Genomic DNA, 17620 nt, shown 5'->3' on the forward strand with positions numbered 1-17620 from the left:
TATATATATATATATATATATATATATGACAAACGTCACCCAGACTATGCTAGCCAGGACGAAATAGATTTGACTTGAAAAAAAAATTTCTCATAAGACGAAAGGAGTCTGTACCCTGGTTAAGTTCTTTCAAAACCATATAAGCGCCTCAGTTTAAACTGTCATCGAAGAACGGATGCACCCAATGTTTTCTTTTCCTGATACTGTATTTAAGCATCCTGTTCATTAATATATCATTTATTTCGCATATATTTCCGTCTTAAATGCAACGTATCACAGGTCACCCTTCTTCCTCATTACATGGTCCGGCTGAATACGGCCATCAGGTGTCTTCTGTCTTGCTAAAGCCATTGCACTGTATCACGTGTGAACGGGATAGTTCATGATTAAAATAAATTGACCTTAATTAAATCAAATTAATTAACACCCCAATATTTTCCTTAGGGTCGTCGTCCTCTCTCCTCACGCGGTCTCAATCGGTCCCCACTACTACCACATGACAGGCTCAGCATTATTATCTTACACTGCAGAAGGCAATTGCACGAAACTAAAAAATACAATCACGCGTTACGTCGGACGAACATACTCACTTCAGATGATGTGAGCAATTAACCAAAGATAAGTTTCCTCAGTGTGCCCCTGCTATTCTGGAAACCAGTTGCCTGCTTGAAATCGGCGACATTTCTCGGAAATTGCGGTTGCGTTGCGGTTGCCAGTTTCCTTGGTGTGCCCTCACCCTAGGAAAACTGAATCCTTCGCTTGTCATGATGTTCACTTAACCAGGCTAATTAGCATTAGAGGCACTACACTGCACACAGGGACACATTGTTATTTCCTCTTATTTAATTAAATATACAACCCACAGACATATGTTTCACATAAAAGTCACATATCTACGTGTAAATGGGGGTAAGTGGTAGTGTAGTAGGTTGAGGCACTATGCTACAAGCCGGAAGGTCGCGGGTTCAAGTCCCGATGAGGTCATTGGATTTTTTTTTCAATTGACCTAATCCTTCCAGCTGCACTATGGCCCTGGGGTTGACTCAGCCTCTAACAGAAATGAGTACCAGGAATATTCTTGGAATGTTCTTGGAGGTAAAGGGCGGCCAGCGCGTAGGGCTGACAACCTTGCCGCCATCTATGAGCCGATTGTCTAGAAAATGTGGGAACCTCAACATCTCACAACCCTATGGGCCTCCACGGCCTGTTACAGGGATACCTTTACTTTTTACTTTTATCTATGTGTAAATACGACTGCATTAAGGACATTGTTTGAATCATGTCCGGGGACCACCTAGCCTCATTTTTTCACACTTTTCTCCAGTACCTCCCAATGTATGCTGGGACAGTGCCTTTGTAACAGGCTACAGCATATCTCCCGATACACTATCATCCCTCTATATCTCACTCGGAGCCACATGACTTCTGAAGTTCATACAGCATACTAGAGCAGCTGTGTAAGCAGACAGGACTCTGCCCTTCGCTTCACATGTGCAATTTATCGCGAAAACTGTCAGATAAGAGCGTCGTAATGTCTAAAGCTGGCTTCAAACATGGCCTGTGTGCGAACACTAATGACCATACGGGAAAAGCACAAAGAGGAGTACACATACATGGACCAGCACGAACAACGGGAGCACACGAACATGCAGCACGAGCGGAGGAACATACGCGATGGCGAACAGGAACAAAATGGTCGAACATGAACAGACAGATTCAACACAGGCAAGCAACAATAGGAGCGAAGGAGCTTGAGCGGAAGCAGACGAAGAGGGACGAACTCTTGAGGGAGCAGATAAACACGGACGAGCAGGCCCGGTCACATGGGAACACTAAGCAAGAATGCGCGAAAGATACCTGAATGTGCAAGCCTGGACGCAATGTTCAGACGCGATTAACAGCAGCAGCAGTCTGTACCCGTAAGCTGATCACGCAGCTGTAGACCCTGCGCGATTCTTGTTCATACTGTCACGTATCCAGGTAACGCGACAAGATTAAATGAAGCTGTTTATTAGATCGCTCTGAAATAACGTCTTGCAGACGATGCGACGTGACTAGTCCGTCGTCTCTCACGTTTCGTTGTCTGGTCATTGGCTGAGCTGGTTTCTTCTGCTCTGGTCTCCTCTGATGTGACCTGTTCTCAATTCTCTTCTGGTCTGCTCTGATCTTACCTGTTCTCAATTCTCTTCTGGTCTCCTCTGATCTGACCTGTTCTCAATTCTCTTCTGGTCTTCTCTGATCTGACCTGTTCTCAATTCTTTTCTGGTCTTCTCTGATCTGACATGTTCTCAATTCTCTTCTGGTCTCCTCTGATCTGACATGTTCTCAATTCTCTTCTGGTCTCCTCTGATCTGACCTGTTCTTAATTCTCTTCTGGTCTTCTCTGATCTGGCCTGCCCTGACTGCCAAATTGCCGCTGGTCCTCCAGAGCAAAATTATTTTTGGTTCCGAGCCCCACCCGACTCATGACCATATTTTACCTACTGATGGCTCTGGGAGTCTTCGGACCTCTGTCTGTTGCTCCCGTACTCACAAGGGTAGTTTCGTGCGATCTAGTGTGATCCCTGATCACCGTGAGTGATAAAAACGACACAGTTAGAAACGGCCTTTTAATTTTCTAATGCGTCTGTTATTTGACATATTCAGCGGAACAAAGTATTTCTCGTCACCTTTGGGAATCTCAAACTATGCTATTTATGGTAGTTAAACCATCTGAAACATGAATTTATTCTATATAATATTTATTAATTCAGTTCCTACCTCAAAGGAAACATATTTCGTCTCCGTTACAAAAACCAATTGGTTTACACAGTTTAGCGAAATAATAGGTGTTTCTTTTTAAAAAATTCTTAGTTTATCGATGTTAAATCACATGGTATATATTGGACTGTACTTTAAAGAGTTAATCAAAGTCCAAGTCACATTGCGACTGACGGTCAGTCAGTCAGTCAGTCAGTAAGTCTTGGTGTCGAGCCCCATCTGGAGTTCATGACCAGATATTTATTACTGTTTGGCATTTACAGTCTTGTTTTTGTGGGGCGCCCTCTCTGACGAGAGGACGGGTCTGCCTTTAGTATATGCTGCTGGCCCTTGCCAATGCAGTCTTTCTAGGGTCTGAGTCCCTTGGGACTCGCGACCATATTTTACTGTCTCAGATTTGAGACTTCCCTCTTCGTCGCCTCCTACGCTCTTTAAAGTACAGTCACAATATATACCATGTGATTTAACATCGATAAACTCAGAATTTTCGTATTCATTCTTGATATTTTAAAGATAATGGTGCGAAACGATTTAACAATATTTCCTTATCCGCTTTATTAGACCATTTTAACCATTAATCATAAAGTATATTTTTGCATCGACGAAAGAGAGGAAGTATGAAGGATAAACTGTATGCCTGTACGCATTATAGCTCTCTGTGATGCCGCATTTAAGGAACTAAAGCAATTCTGAACATTTACTGCGCACTTGGCAAAAATCTTCCCACTTTAATAAGAACAGAAATTTTCCATAGGAAGCAGCTAGGTCAAAGTCACATAGATAAAAACCGCCTGCAAATGACAATCTTCATTATTCATACTGGTGATATGAAAAATAATTGCGTCTAACGATAAGAGAAGCAAGAATAATTTTCTTTTTCCAAAAATTTTCTTCAATCCTTCTGCCATGAAAATCCTCATCAGTATACAATCCGTGAAATTAATATTCAATGCTTTCACTGTCACTATAGTTTCAACATACACGCACTTCCGTTCCTTTCCGGGAGGCCATTACTTCATTTACAATTCAGCATAGATCACTCAATTTCGATGATTTACAATTATAAGCAAACACTGTACTTATGTATGTGTGTATGTGACGTATTTATTTATTTATGATTTATTTAACGACGCTGTTAGTAGTTCAAAGACCGCCTTTGTGGTCTAGTGGTCAGAGTTCCTGGCTACAGATCCAGAGGTCGCGGGTTCGATTCCCGGCGCTACCAAATTTTCTGAGAAGTAGTGGGTCTGGAATGGGGTCCACTCAGCCTCGTGAGGATAACCGAGGAGCTATTTCAAGGAAATAGCGGCTCCAGTCCAGAAAACCGAGATTAACGGCCGTTGGGATCCGTTGGGCTGACCACGTGACACTCTCTATCCGTAAAAGTTGGCACTAACTTCGCTGACAAGCGGCGGTCGCTCGGTCGGTATAGTTCGTTTGCGGACTAAAGGCCACAGAGTTAGAAAGTATGTGGAAGGAAACTGTCCCGCTTAGTTTGAGGTACTATCCCATCATCTGGCTGAAGGGAATAAGAACAACTACGAGGAATCTCTGTAATGATAGCCGATGTCCCAATGGAGATGTGAACAGGGCGTCTTACCAAGATAAGCCAGACGCTTTACCATTTGAGCCAACTTGACTGGCTATGGAGGCCCATTTACGTATGTAAACATGTGCGTATTATCAGTCACTACAGCATACGATGACAGGAACTACTCACATCTGAATCTTCAAATGCCTTTCCTTCATGCGCATATATAATTAAATATGCGTTTATATTATCTCCAAAGGCTCAAGTTAGTGAACAATAAAAGTGTGAGGCATAGGTCGTAATCCGAAAACGCAACAACACATACACTTAATTATCTGCATGTTGTAAGGCCCACCAGTAATAAAGCCGAATATATTACCTCTGTTAATTATTATTATTTATTGATATTTTAACTAATAACATGAAATACCATCCATTCCAAATACTGGACAATACCAACTATTATTAAATTGTTATAATATGTATTATATATATTAAGTGTTTGTAGTTAGTTTCTAAAGTTGGCACTAACTTCGCCGACAAGCACAGATCACAGTGGCCGCTCGAACACTGGGATCGTAGTTTCGAATCCCACTCGAGGCACGGATGTCTGAGTGCGTTTATTGTCTTTGTGTTGTTCTGTGTGTAGGCAGCGGCCTTGAAACGAGCTGATCACCCGTCTAAGGAGTCCTACCGACTGTGTATAGGGTTAAGAAATTGAAAAAGCGGCCAAGGTGCAAAGGGCTGTAGAGCCAAAGGGACAGAAAGATAGTTTCAGGATGCTGGCAGTAACTTAGAATGTCCAGTGGCTGGATGACAGTGAACAGTACATTTAAAAACATACGGGAGTACGCGGTCGTGGTCTTATGTACGGTACCATACTAACATATGCTTGCAGAGACACTGGAAAACCACAACACGTCAGGACAGTCGGTACCTTGGCCGAAATTCGAACCAAGCGTTACTGCTTGAGTCAACTTGTTCGGTTTTATTAAAGGTCTAACTTTTTGTCTCAAATGTGTTTCATTGTTAGAATGCATAAAATTGTCACATGTGGTAAAAGATCGGAATATATTATGAAAACTGATCCAATCTGAAACTGTATTTAAATTTATTTAGTCTCAAAATACATTCTCAATAACTTATGGTCATGCTAGAATTTAAATACTGGGACACTTAATTTATTGAAGAATAAGAACTTTGAGCAGAATTATTGTTTATTTTATTTACAGGTCTTTACGACTCAAATCGGCTATCTGAATATGAAATTTCATAGATATGCGTTAAGTGTGTTATTACTGGAACTTCCAGCACGCCTTTAAATTACACACAGATTTACACCAAGGTATTTTTGAGCTTTAGCGTGTTCAGTTTCACCACTGAAATAATATCCCACCTATGTATAATGAACCAGTCCTCAGTACCTCAGATTGATCAGGAAAAACAGCGGCAGAAAAAGAAGGTTCGTAATGATGTTTCATGACTTCAATCACTAAGAAACTTTCCACAGACTGGTTGCTGTGTCCACAGACCACGTTATCACTGAACGGTCAATGCGCTTGAAACACCTCATCTACCTACCTTATCAGAGCATGAGTCATTCCATTTCTGACGCGTAATCCAAATCTTCATTTCAAAACAATAATGAAACTTAAATAACATCTCCACACCTTCCTGTTAAGTTGTAATATTTCGTTGTCTAACAATTTGCGTTTGCCCACTGTCGATGCATGCGCCAACTACTGTACGAGGTAGACACTAGCCCGAAGAGGCAATAAATCAATTGCATGACTTTATATACAAATGCACTGCATCAGTCGCGAGACAATATGTACTTAAGACGCCTAATACTAATTTCATTTCATTTCAGTACTGGCCAACAGCACGCAACGTGCAACGTGCGAGTCCTACACAACGGAACCAAAGCAACAATTAATATAAACAATCAACTAAATAGGACTGAGAAATGAAAAAGTACCCTCAAGGAAGATGGTGTGTTTATTAAAAATATCGGCAGGTTTCCAGTTGTGACGCATCTTGACGAACTAACTCTAGTACACAATTCTAGAATTACTCACGGAAAAAGTGGCAAACTCCTTACTTTTGCTAGTGGCTACGTGAAGTTTAAATTATTTAAAATAAAATGGTAATTACAAAAAAAAAAAAAAAAAAGCTGGGCCGAATAAATCGGTTTGAATACAATCGTTCTTTTTGTATTTTCAAGTTTATTACAGCCTGCCCAAACAGGGCTACTCTAGGTGACCAAGTGGTCCTGAGAAGACGTCACCAGAACATTTGTTGTCATCTCTTTTCTTTAACCAAATGTTCGCTGAAATATGTCATCTGCCTCTTTCAACCAGCCGCACAGATCGCTCCCTATTGGTTAGCGTCCTGCTCCTCTGTTCATCCAATCACGGCTTCACCTCCGACACACTGTCTAATGCGAGAGCTATGTAGAGGTGCCACAAACCCTCACGAGGTTCGTTATAAAATCCTAAATATTCGTCACGGCATAATTCCGAATGCTGAAGACACGTATTAAACTCCAGCCGTGGAAACCTAAGGACTAGAATTATGGGATTTATTTAATAATAATAGGGGGAAAACATAATGGCAATGGTTTCATTTTCAGACATTCAGACCAATTACCACATCACTACAATCAATTTTTCACGTCGAGATAAAACATACAGAAACATATGCACATATGCATCAAACGACATACAACATTTACCCCATTACATAAATACTATATACACATGACCACATATAACCTCATCCTCAATTGTAAATGATTTTAATGCTTTAATACCAGAATACAGTACATATCTCGATGTAAAAATGGATCCATTTCATTGAAATTCATTTTAACATTAACTGGAAATTCAATGACTCCGTAATTACTTCTTTATTTCGAACCACTTAATGATCTACTACGTTCGAATCGCGTAGTGTTATAAATATGAACATAATAAATTAATCCTGACACTACTGTCTGTTCTGTTTTATTGTTAAGTCACTGTTGTGTAGACAGCCCCTACATACAGTAATAATAATTATTCAGATGACTGAAAAAGGAAGAAAGAACACAACAAAGGAAATAACGTACAAAAAAGACGAACACAAAATAGAAAAATAAAAATGTAACTTACTCCATGCGCTAACGCGACATGCTTATTCAGACTCCCGTAACCTCTGCCTGAAGCCATTGTTGGTGGCGATAAGATACTACACATAAACACAAAACAAAGGCAAGATTTAGAACAGAATGAATTACGTACACTGTAGCCAGATCCAAGCACGATACAAGAAAGTACAACAGAAACATAACTCACAGATTAAAGAAATAATTTTACTCTGCATTCACATTCATAAAATGAAAAGCAACACTGACAAAGTAAAAGGGTTCAAGGTTTCAAAATTTATAACGATTGCAAAAATATTCAGCTTTAACCATTCGTTTTAATCTTAGAAATCTTGCCGAGCGCCGAAACTCTTTGCTGTACCATAACAAAAAGGAATACTATTCATAACATAATTAGGGTAAAGCGAAATAAATTAAGTTACAGTAATGAACACGAGCACGAAGTGAAAGCCGCCCTCCTGTTAGGTAATATATGATTAATCTTATCTGTATCGACAAACAAGACCTTATCACCTAGGCTTCAATCCTGGGTGACTTTACTAAGATTCGTGGTGGATGAAGTGGCAATGAAGTAGGTTATTCACAGAGTGTCTTCCGTTTCCCCATGCTAATCGTCACTTCAGTACTGCCCCATACTCATCTATCACCTACTGAGACATGCGATAGCCTTAACTCGATCCATAAATTTGGGTCTTCACAAGTGGATGAGGAGTAAGGTGTTGGTTTAACTTATTCGTTGTAATGATAACATTCTATATACCCACATTTCAGAAGTACCCTATTCGAATCTCGACTGGCTCACTGGATACCCTGATTGAATAGTTTGTGTTTAGCCTTGGTCTCTCCAGAAATGTGTAGGATCCTTTGAAATAAAATATGACCGTTTCCTTCCACATCTTTATCCTTGACGGAAAGAACTAACAATACCAATTAGACAAAAAAATGAAAATGCTTCAGACATGGTAGCGAAAGCGGGAATCGAAACCAGGACGTTCAGCTACTGAGGTATCCTGTATCTGAGTTAAACGCTGACTGTGAACCGTCATGTTGCTGGATATTTCTTAAAGCGGACATTTTTCACGGACTCTACACCATTTAAGAAAAGATACAAAACTCGAAAGTGCTGAAGTTAGCAACAAATGACAGAAATGTTATTCTTCCGATCGTTTCTGATCCACGAAACATTCCGATGTACGAATAACATTCTAGTAACCAAAAATCGTTGCTGAATGATAAACATCCCCACTTCTTAATCGGAAGGTCCTGGATCTGATTCTTCTTTCAGAGACCGTTTAATATGACCGAGGTTTCTCATGATATTCCTCAGTCCCTCCAAGGTATCTCAAAATTGAGCACGACCTTACAGCTCAACATTCTGTCCACATCGTCCACTTCCGTCCTCCGATTTATCGAAACATAACCTCAAAATTGAGCACGACCTTACAGCTCAACATTCTATCCACATTGTTCACTCCCGTCCTCCGATTCATCGAAACATAACCTCAAAACCGAGCACGACCTTACAGCTCAACATTCTGTCCACATCGTCCCCTCCCTTCCTCCGATTCAATGAAACATAACCTCAAAATTGAGCACGACTTTACAGCTCAACATTCTGTCCACATCGTCCACTTCCGTCCTCCGATTCATCGAAACATAACCTCCAAATTGAGCACGACTGTACAGCTCAACATTCTGCCCACATCGTCCATTCCCGTCCTCCGATTCATCGAAACATAACCTCAAAATTGAGCACGACCTTACAGCTCAACATTCTATCCACATTGTTCACTCCCGTCCTCCGATTCATCGAAACATAACCTCAAAATTGAGCACGACCTTACAGCTCAACATTCTCTCCACATCGTCCACTCCCTCCGATTCAAGAAACATAACCAGCTGGGGCTGAAAAAGCGTCCTTCCATAGAATATTCCATTCAATGCGGTCGGCTTTCCACTCCTCAAAGCAGACAAATCCTGGATATATATCAACATCAAGAAATCAGTGTAAGATTCACATTGTATCTGTGTACTTATCACGCAACCGTACTGCATATTCACTTGATTCACATTCTACTCGCCCCTATGACACATACTAATTAATTTCGGAAATAAATTCCTACACATTACATGACTATGTTACGTCGCGCCCTCAAGAAAACGCGTAATTTTATAATAAATAGCCCTACTGGACAATACACAAATCCCACTGAATCCAACTTCATTTGTTCACCATTGTATGTAGTCCGACAATAAAGTTCGCAAACTCGCCACGGTGTGCTTGCCGTGGCAGCAGTGGACAGAAACCTGAGTATGGTTTGGTGACCTTGGCATATCAGCATTTCACAGCTGTGTTGTTGTTGATCTATGGCAGTCTCTCTCTAAGTGGCATTTATTATTGTCTGAGTGTATCTCTGTGTGTGCCGTCGCGAGACTGTTGGAGCTTCTTGTTTAACTTAGCACATCACTACATCGCTAGTTTAAAACTATTTCAGAACTTGAGTTGAATTTATTTAACAACGCTGTACCATGGAGATATATAACATAATTAATGAATATGGAGCAGTTGGTGGGACGTGAACTGACAGAGGATATCCTCTGAAAGTGCCTCTTTGTCTGCCAAAATTCCACATGACTAGATCTGGGATCCAAACCGGACCACCGCGATGGGAAAATGGAGACTAACCGCCTGAAGTACGACACTACCACAACAATCTAATCAAAGAGTCAATATAAACGGAGTGTGGCATATAAAACTATGGAAAATTTCACTCGGAAGCTTGGAATCCAAAATTACAACAAAACAGAGCAGAATTTCGAGTTTGAAATATTTGTAATATCCTTAATATTTAGCATACCTGAAGCCCAAACGTGAGGATAATAATGATAATGATAATACTATTATTAATAATAATAACAATAGTGAATGTTTGAAATAAAAATAATGAACGTTGCATTCAACAGCTCAAGCAACAGAAAATTTCATTCAGACTTCAGCAGAATTTTAAGTTCGAAATATTTAAAACACGCTTAACGTTTAACATACCTTAATTCCAAATATAAGAAACCGAACGTAACATAAGTCACACACTAATACAACAGAATAAGCATTCACAGACGTAAGTTTAATGTGCGTGAAGATTACTGAACAAATCACACTGCGTATTTCCTATTAGCCTAATATATAAACAGAAAATGTGAAATATAGAAGGGGAAATTTCCCCTTCTACTATTTCACTGACTTATCTGTTCTGCAGTTGGCCAGCAGTACAAATGTGCGTTCGTTGATCAACGTGTGAGACAGTAGGGTCATGGTACAGTACCCAGCAGAGGTCATATCTCGACACACTGACTATGTAATAAGTTCGTGATAACAGAATATGCAAATAATAACATACCCCTCATTTTTTAACACATTCACGTGATGTGCAAATGACCAAAAGGAAAATCAAGGCCGAGTAAAATATTTCAAGTAAAGCTAATATTTCTTCTTTTTTCGACGTCAAAACAGTTCTTGTTTTAAAATTCTCTGTGTTCCATTATGGAATACGCCCTTTGCAAACTTCTATTGCATATAGGTCACTCTAGTTAAATCAACTAGGAATATTTCTCGGTAAATCACCATAGTCACTGGTAAACCGCCCTTTATCATCCATTACCTTCATTAGGAGATTCTACCACAATGCATCCGTTTCGCTTCTTTGGCATTCGCAACAATATTTTTTTTTACACAGCAAGGTCGTCAGCCTTGCATCCCACCCCCAACCTGGAGGACCACGTCCCTGTATTTGTCCCCACAGCGACAGGGTACCCAGGTTATAACCGTCACCGGATTCCGTTTTCCGTCTCCTACGACTCGCAGGGCTACGGTGGAGGCTTTACAACCCGCCTCCACACGGGAAATCTCGGTATATACAGGCGGAAAATTTAACAAAATTTGGACTTTCCTGCACCTGGTTTTGTTGGCTAGGTTTGTAGCATAAACTTCTACCTCCTTTTCTATCATAGTTCCACGCAGGTGGGTGCTTTATTACAATTTTTAATGCATATTGTCTTGTTACGTGCTTCCGAATTTGCCTGAGCTCAGGTAATTAAATAAATGTAGTGAATCTGATTGTGATTATCCAAAAATTGAGGTTAACCTTTCTAAAGGACCCAGAGTGGATGTCTTCCATCCCCCCCCCCCACTCATCACACGAGAACGAAAACAGATCCAGTTCATGAAAAATTGTTTTCTAGTTTCTAGAATACCGGACGAAGTACAAAGTACAAAAAAACCAGTAATTCTGAAAATTTTAGGCCCATTTATCCTCGTAAATAAATTGTAACTGTCGATGTTCAATGCGGGCAGTTATGACCTCTCTTAGATTTTAGTATCGTTATAAGTAACTAACTAGTTACATCCCCCATACTGATAAAGATATCCCCGGCATTTATGGAATAAGTTCATTGCTACGTTCATGAAAGACAGCTCTGATTCCTCAGGGCAAAGTGATCCGGGAGTGAAGCTGACCACTCCCGTCCATCTGCTGTTGAGGCTAAGAATGTATGTGACCTATACATCCACTGCTTCGTGCTTCATGGCGTCGTGCTAAAGTAGGGGCAGATTTACTTTTACGTATCTTGAAATGCTGACAGTTTTTTTTTATTATGGCTAGTGGGGTGGGACTAAGTTCCTTGTACTGCGGCCACTTCTGGCCTATTGTACCAGCCCCAGATGATAGGTGAGGGTGATTGTGGAGCAATTGGTGGAATGAAGTTTGGCAGGGGAAACCGAAGTACTCGGAGAAAACCTGCCCCAGCGCCACTTTGTCCACCACAAATCCCACTTGACCAGACCCGGGATAGAACCCGGGCCGCCGCGGTGGGAAGCCAGCGACTAACCGCTTGAGCTATGGCGCGGCCTAATGCTGACAGTTAATAGAAAACAAACGTTAAAACTATCTAACCTCAATAATTTAGAAATTTCTCAGCAGCAGCTATATTTATATTGAAATGCTAAACTTAAGAGAATAGCAACTGTACAGTAACAGGTGCTCCAATTTGGAGGAAATGTTTTCGGTAATGTTCGCCCATAGAAACAAACTTCGCCAAAAATACCTAACTTCTCTTTTTCAACTCGCAACAGAACATCATAATGCCCATTCGAAGAAGAGAGATAGATTTACAAATCTTTCAATCACAACTTCATCAACTGTAAGTGTCGGTGGTTAAGTGATCTCGCCCTCAGATATAAAATACACAATAACATACACTTTACAAATTTCACTAATGCCCACTATTTCAACATTACCTACACACACTTCATTTTCTTCCTATGCACATTTTGTAACTTTCTCTCGTATCAACAAGCAGCCTCACATTATTCTGAATGAACTCATGGGCTTAATCTTCGAAGTAAACAAATGCTATCCATTGATCCACTTTTACATACTGAAAGCTACGTAAATCAAGGTTTCAATGAATATGCTCGCCATCAACAATGGAAATTTGGTTTCTGCAAAAGCTGAATGCCGGCCTGAAGCACAGGCGCTTCTCTGATTGCCGCCCGTACGGTCTGAGACTCGCTTAAACACTGCGGGTTCAAATGCCGCTGTCGATATAAATGTATTTGAGCGTTTTCCTGACACGGCCCGATCCCCAGTCAAAAGAATCCGAAATCAATGTATAAGAATTAGCAATTTCAGAACTAACGTTAGATTGGAATAGGTCAGGCAGCCCAGCTGTGAGAGACGAAGAAATATGAAATGATGTCGAAACAAAACACTCTGAAAACAGTCATAGAAATGATTTCTTCTTCGCATGTCACGAATTACGTTTCCGGCCTGCTCCGGCTCAGACGCAAGACATCTGGCAGGACTCCTCGCAAGAAGTGATCCCAAAGTTTGAGCAGTTCAGCAATCTACGCGCCTTAGATCCCGCGGCCATGTGACCGACAGAAGAGACCTATGTATGATACAGGCCTATGCTGGCAGTCTCTTTGTGCAAAGGTCTATGAGAAATTAATGTTACACTTTCTATCAGAAATGCTTCATTAATCCTTCAGAATAATCTAGTCCTCAATCTAATGCCATAAGCAAAAGCGGTTTGAAGCGAATAACGGAGGTTACAATGATAACCCTGCAATCAATCAAATAATTTTAAATAAATGTTAATGAGATACTTGTATGAAATCATAATTAACACATTGGAAACGAAAATTCACGTCCTTCTGCTGCTTTTGGAGCATTTGGTGTATAAATCATCGTTGTCTGCCGAAACAAGGGTGCGTTCCTTTTAATGTTACTGCTATCTCGAACGAAGGAGGACCACTTGGGAAACCAAGGCATAAAGGCAGGATAATATTACAACTCATAAAGAATTAGGGTGTGAGGCCAAGGTCTTCTGAACTGCTTCAGAATAGGGTCCAGTGAATGAGCTTATGGCCATATTAATGAACCTTCGGGTTACATAGAAAGAGGAAAACACTGCATATTGACCAGCTGAAAGACTAGCTAGCGCCTTCTGTAGAAAGATTCTGTCCAATGGTGTTAAATGTAAAGAAAACTCAATGCTCTCGCTGTCAATCCCGACTATACTCGTTACCCGCTGTGTTAAACCCATATACAGTAAAACTTGGTTATAGCAACATCGGTTTCTGCGACACCTTGTCTATTGCGTCAAATATTCAATGGTACGAACTAATTCCTCATAAAGCAACTGTTTTTATACCTTGCTTAGTACGACATGCACAAATGCATCAACCTCGTATGTAACGTCATTTTCATTCCTGAATTTCTCTGATATGGACATTGAACGTAATTTAGAAAGTGTGTATTGGGCAAGTAACAGGAAACAGATGAAGATAACTGATTACTGTACTCGTATCTAGGTACAGTAAGGCACAACAATTGATGTAATCTACTGTAATTTGGTGAGTAGGCCTACCTTTAATATACAGTATTAGTGCGGTGTGTATTGTCAGTGAAAAGCGCTGTAATATGTCTTTGATATTACACATTTGGGCAATTCCACGTTAATGTTACGTTAGTCTGTACTTAACTATGTATTTCACTAAAAAATGCAACATTTTAACTCGGTTTTGGTAGATTTTTACGTGACTAACATAAGGCTACTGTGGAAGTGCCCATTTCGGTTACAACGACATTCGTTTATAACGACACTATTTTTAGGTCCCTTTGATGACGTTATAACCAAGTTCTACTGTATATATATATATAAGTATGGAAGGGGTTTGGATTGGTAACTGAATTTACTGAACACCTCAAGATCGTAACTGCAAGTAATCATAACACTCTCGCTAATACATGTACTCGTCTTCTTACTAAAAAACGGGTTGTTTTCATTAGCCGTTTCCTGGCAACGGAACGTCTGATTACGTCTTTACTGGTTGGCGAATGTCTTAACTGAGTCTTACGTTACGACCGACGGTCAGTCGGCCTGCCTCTCTTGGAATAAAGCACCCATCTGGGGCTTACTACCAGATTTTTATTACTGTCAGAGAGCTGCGGGTTTGTTGATGTGGGGCGCTCTCTCTGACAAGAGGACGGGTCTGTCGTTTAGAATTACTGCTGGCCCTCGCCAGAGCAGTCATTCTCGGGTCCGAGTCCTTTGGGATTCGTGATCATATTTACTGCCTCAGATTCGAGACTTCTTTTCGTCGCTTCCTATGACTCGCAGGGCTAAAGTGGAGGTATTCGACCAGGCCTCCACACGGGATACTGACCAAACTGACTAAACCCTAGACTTTTCCCGCTTATAACACCTAGGCACCGAACGCGTAGAAAACCCCTCTCAGCATTGTTGTATTCCAGTCGTTGCCGTGGGAACATGTTTCTTTGCAAAGCAGTTACTCAGCAACGGCTGCCGTATATTGGCTTATTCCGCGGCCGTTGCCTAGGAACGCACGACCTTCCGGCTTGTAGCACAGTGCCTCAATCAACTGCGCTAAAGCGTACCGTGTACGAGTATATATACGTAGGTAAGTCAATAAGTTACAAATGGATATAGAACTTAAACAAATAAGAGTACTGATTTGAAAAATGCTTTTATTTCTCAACATAATCTCCCTGTACATTGGGGCACTTGTCCCATCGTATCACAAGCCCCTGAAAACCAGCAGTATAAACTTCTTTGGGCTGCTGACGGAACCAGGCGGTGACTTCGCTTTCTACAGCTTTACCGTCGGTAAAATGTTCAGACGAAAGATGGTGTTAAGAGGGCCAAACAACTGGAAGTCGCATGACAGGTTAGGTTTGCAGAAAGTCTGTGCACGATGGGTGCCGCGCATGCTGACCCCACAACACAAAATGCAAAGAATGGGTCTGGCATTGCAGCATCTCAATTGCTACCACGATGAAGGACACGATATCCTAGCCCTAACTGTCACAGGTGATGAGTCATGCTCCAAGCGACTTCCATTTGTTCGGCCCTCTTAAACATCGTCTTTCAACTGAACATTTTTCCGACGATGAAGCTTTAGAAAGGGAAGTCACCGCCTGGTTCCGACACCAGCCCAAAGAATTAAGTAAAGGCATCCCTGTAACTGGCCGTGGAGGCCCACAGGGCTGTGAGATGTTGAGGTTCCCATATTTTCCAGACAATCGGCTCACAGATGGCGATGAGGTTGTCAGCCTTACGCGCCGGCCGCCCTTTACCCCCAGGAATATTCCTGATACTCATTTCTGTTAGAGGCTGAGTGGACCCCATGGCCATAGTGCGGTTGAAAGGATTAGGTCAACTGAAAAATTTCACCACATCGGGCTTGGATCCCGCGACCCTCCGGCTTGTAGCATAGTGCCCCACTATTGGCTAACTGCTACTAAGTTACTTACCAATAGAGGAAATGTACATTAGAATTTCTACACGAATCCTTTGCAATACACGTGTAAGATAACTGTCACTGATACTCATTTCAAACATAATTTATTTACAAAACACATCCATATGACGTAATCAGTCATTATGAGGATCTTCCTTCTACCCCCCTCCCCCCAAGTGTTCCGACCCTTAAATAAGGATCATCACCGGCGGCTTTCATACAAGAAGTAACTTATATAATCTGTTCAACGAATTATAATGCGTCATTTGATTAATAAAGGATCCCTTGTGAACGTACACGCGTGGTCATCGTTATTATCTACAATATAAGCCTTCAACTGTCTTCATTCAACGGAACTATATAAAAATAGTCATAAATATATAACTGAAACTGTATTTTCAATTGAAATCTACTAGATTCTAAACGGTTCTGACGATGGTGTACAACACTCAGAATTGCTGGGTTTTTGGGCTTTTCCATCGTCCCGTATTCTAGACACTAGACAACACGTTTCGGAAACTGGATCTGTTTCCGTCCTCAGGTGAGGGGGGAAAATACCTACTCAGTTGGGTCCCTTAGATAGGTTAGCTCTTTCTAAGGGAACCAACTGAGTAGGTGTCTTCCCCTCTCACCTGAGGACAGAAATAGATCTAGTTTCCGAAACGTTTCTAGTCTCTAGAATACCGGACGATGGAGAACGTCCAAAACTCCAGTGATTCTGGGTAAAATCTACCAATATATTACGCTGTATGATGATTTTACAAAAAGATTATGCCTAAGGCATATCTACGAACGAGGTGCAACAGGACACCACACAGGATTTGATACACACTTTCTGCATATACAGTAGAGGTAAAAAAACGACGGCGAGGGGCACCCACGCCCAGGTCCCACTATAGGCAGCCCTCCGGGGGCAGGGGGTAGCGTAGTTGGATGAGGCCCTAGGCTCCAAGCTGGAAGGTCGCTGGTTCGAATCCTGATGAGATCATTGGATTTTTCAGTTCACCTAATCCTACCAGCCGCACTATGGCCCTGGGGTCGACTCAGCATCTACCAGAGTACCAGGAATCTTCCTGAGAGTTAAAGCGCGACCGGCGCGTAAGGCTGACAACCTTACCGCCATCTGTGAGTCGATTTTCTAGAAAATGTGGGAGCCTCAACGTCTCACAACCCTATGGGCCTCCATGGCCTGTTGCAGGGCTAGCTTTACCTTTTATTATTATATTATATATCATCATCATCAGTAATCTGTCAGACGACAGGTCCACAGTCTCTTCCAAAACAGTTCCTCCACTTGATGCGATCTAGAGCTTTCTCCTTCAAATGATAGTATCCTCTTCTGTCCCGAAGGTCATCCAGCATC

General features: G+C 41.3%; 1 protein-coding gene across 7 annotated transcripts in view; it reads right to left on the bottom strand.

The window, feature by feature from the left end:
- The window catches only part of LOC111862074 (proton-coupled amino acid transporter 4), a 66901-nt gene that overhangs the window by 31226 nt on the left and 18055 nt on the right, over positions 1-17620 (bottom strand). For 2 of the 7 annotated variants that reach the window (XM_023847154.2, XM_023847155.2), the window contains exon 2: positions 7444-7519. The exons of 2 other annotated variants lie outside the window; for them this stretch is intronic. In XM_023847154.2, the coding sequence (XP_023702922.1) occupies positions 7444-7500 (57 nt within the window). In that variant the 5' untranslated portion in view covers positions 7501-7519. Of the gene's footprint in view, positions 1-1857; positions 1918-5872; positions 5973-7443; positions 7520-10482; positions 10600-17620 lie in introns of those variants that run through there. 3 more of the 7 variants (XM_023847153.2, XM_023847156.2, XM_023847159.2) reach the window with 3 other exon arrangements.

Source organism: Cryptotermes secundus, unplaced genomic scaffold, assembly GCF_002891405.2.
Source record: "Cryptotermes secundus unplaced genomic scaffold, Csec_1.0 scaffold400, whole genome shotgun sequence".
NCBI lineage: Eukaryota > Metazoa > Arthropoda > Insecta > Blattodea > Kalotermitidae > Cryptotermes > Cryptotermes secundus.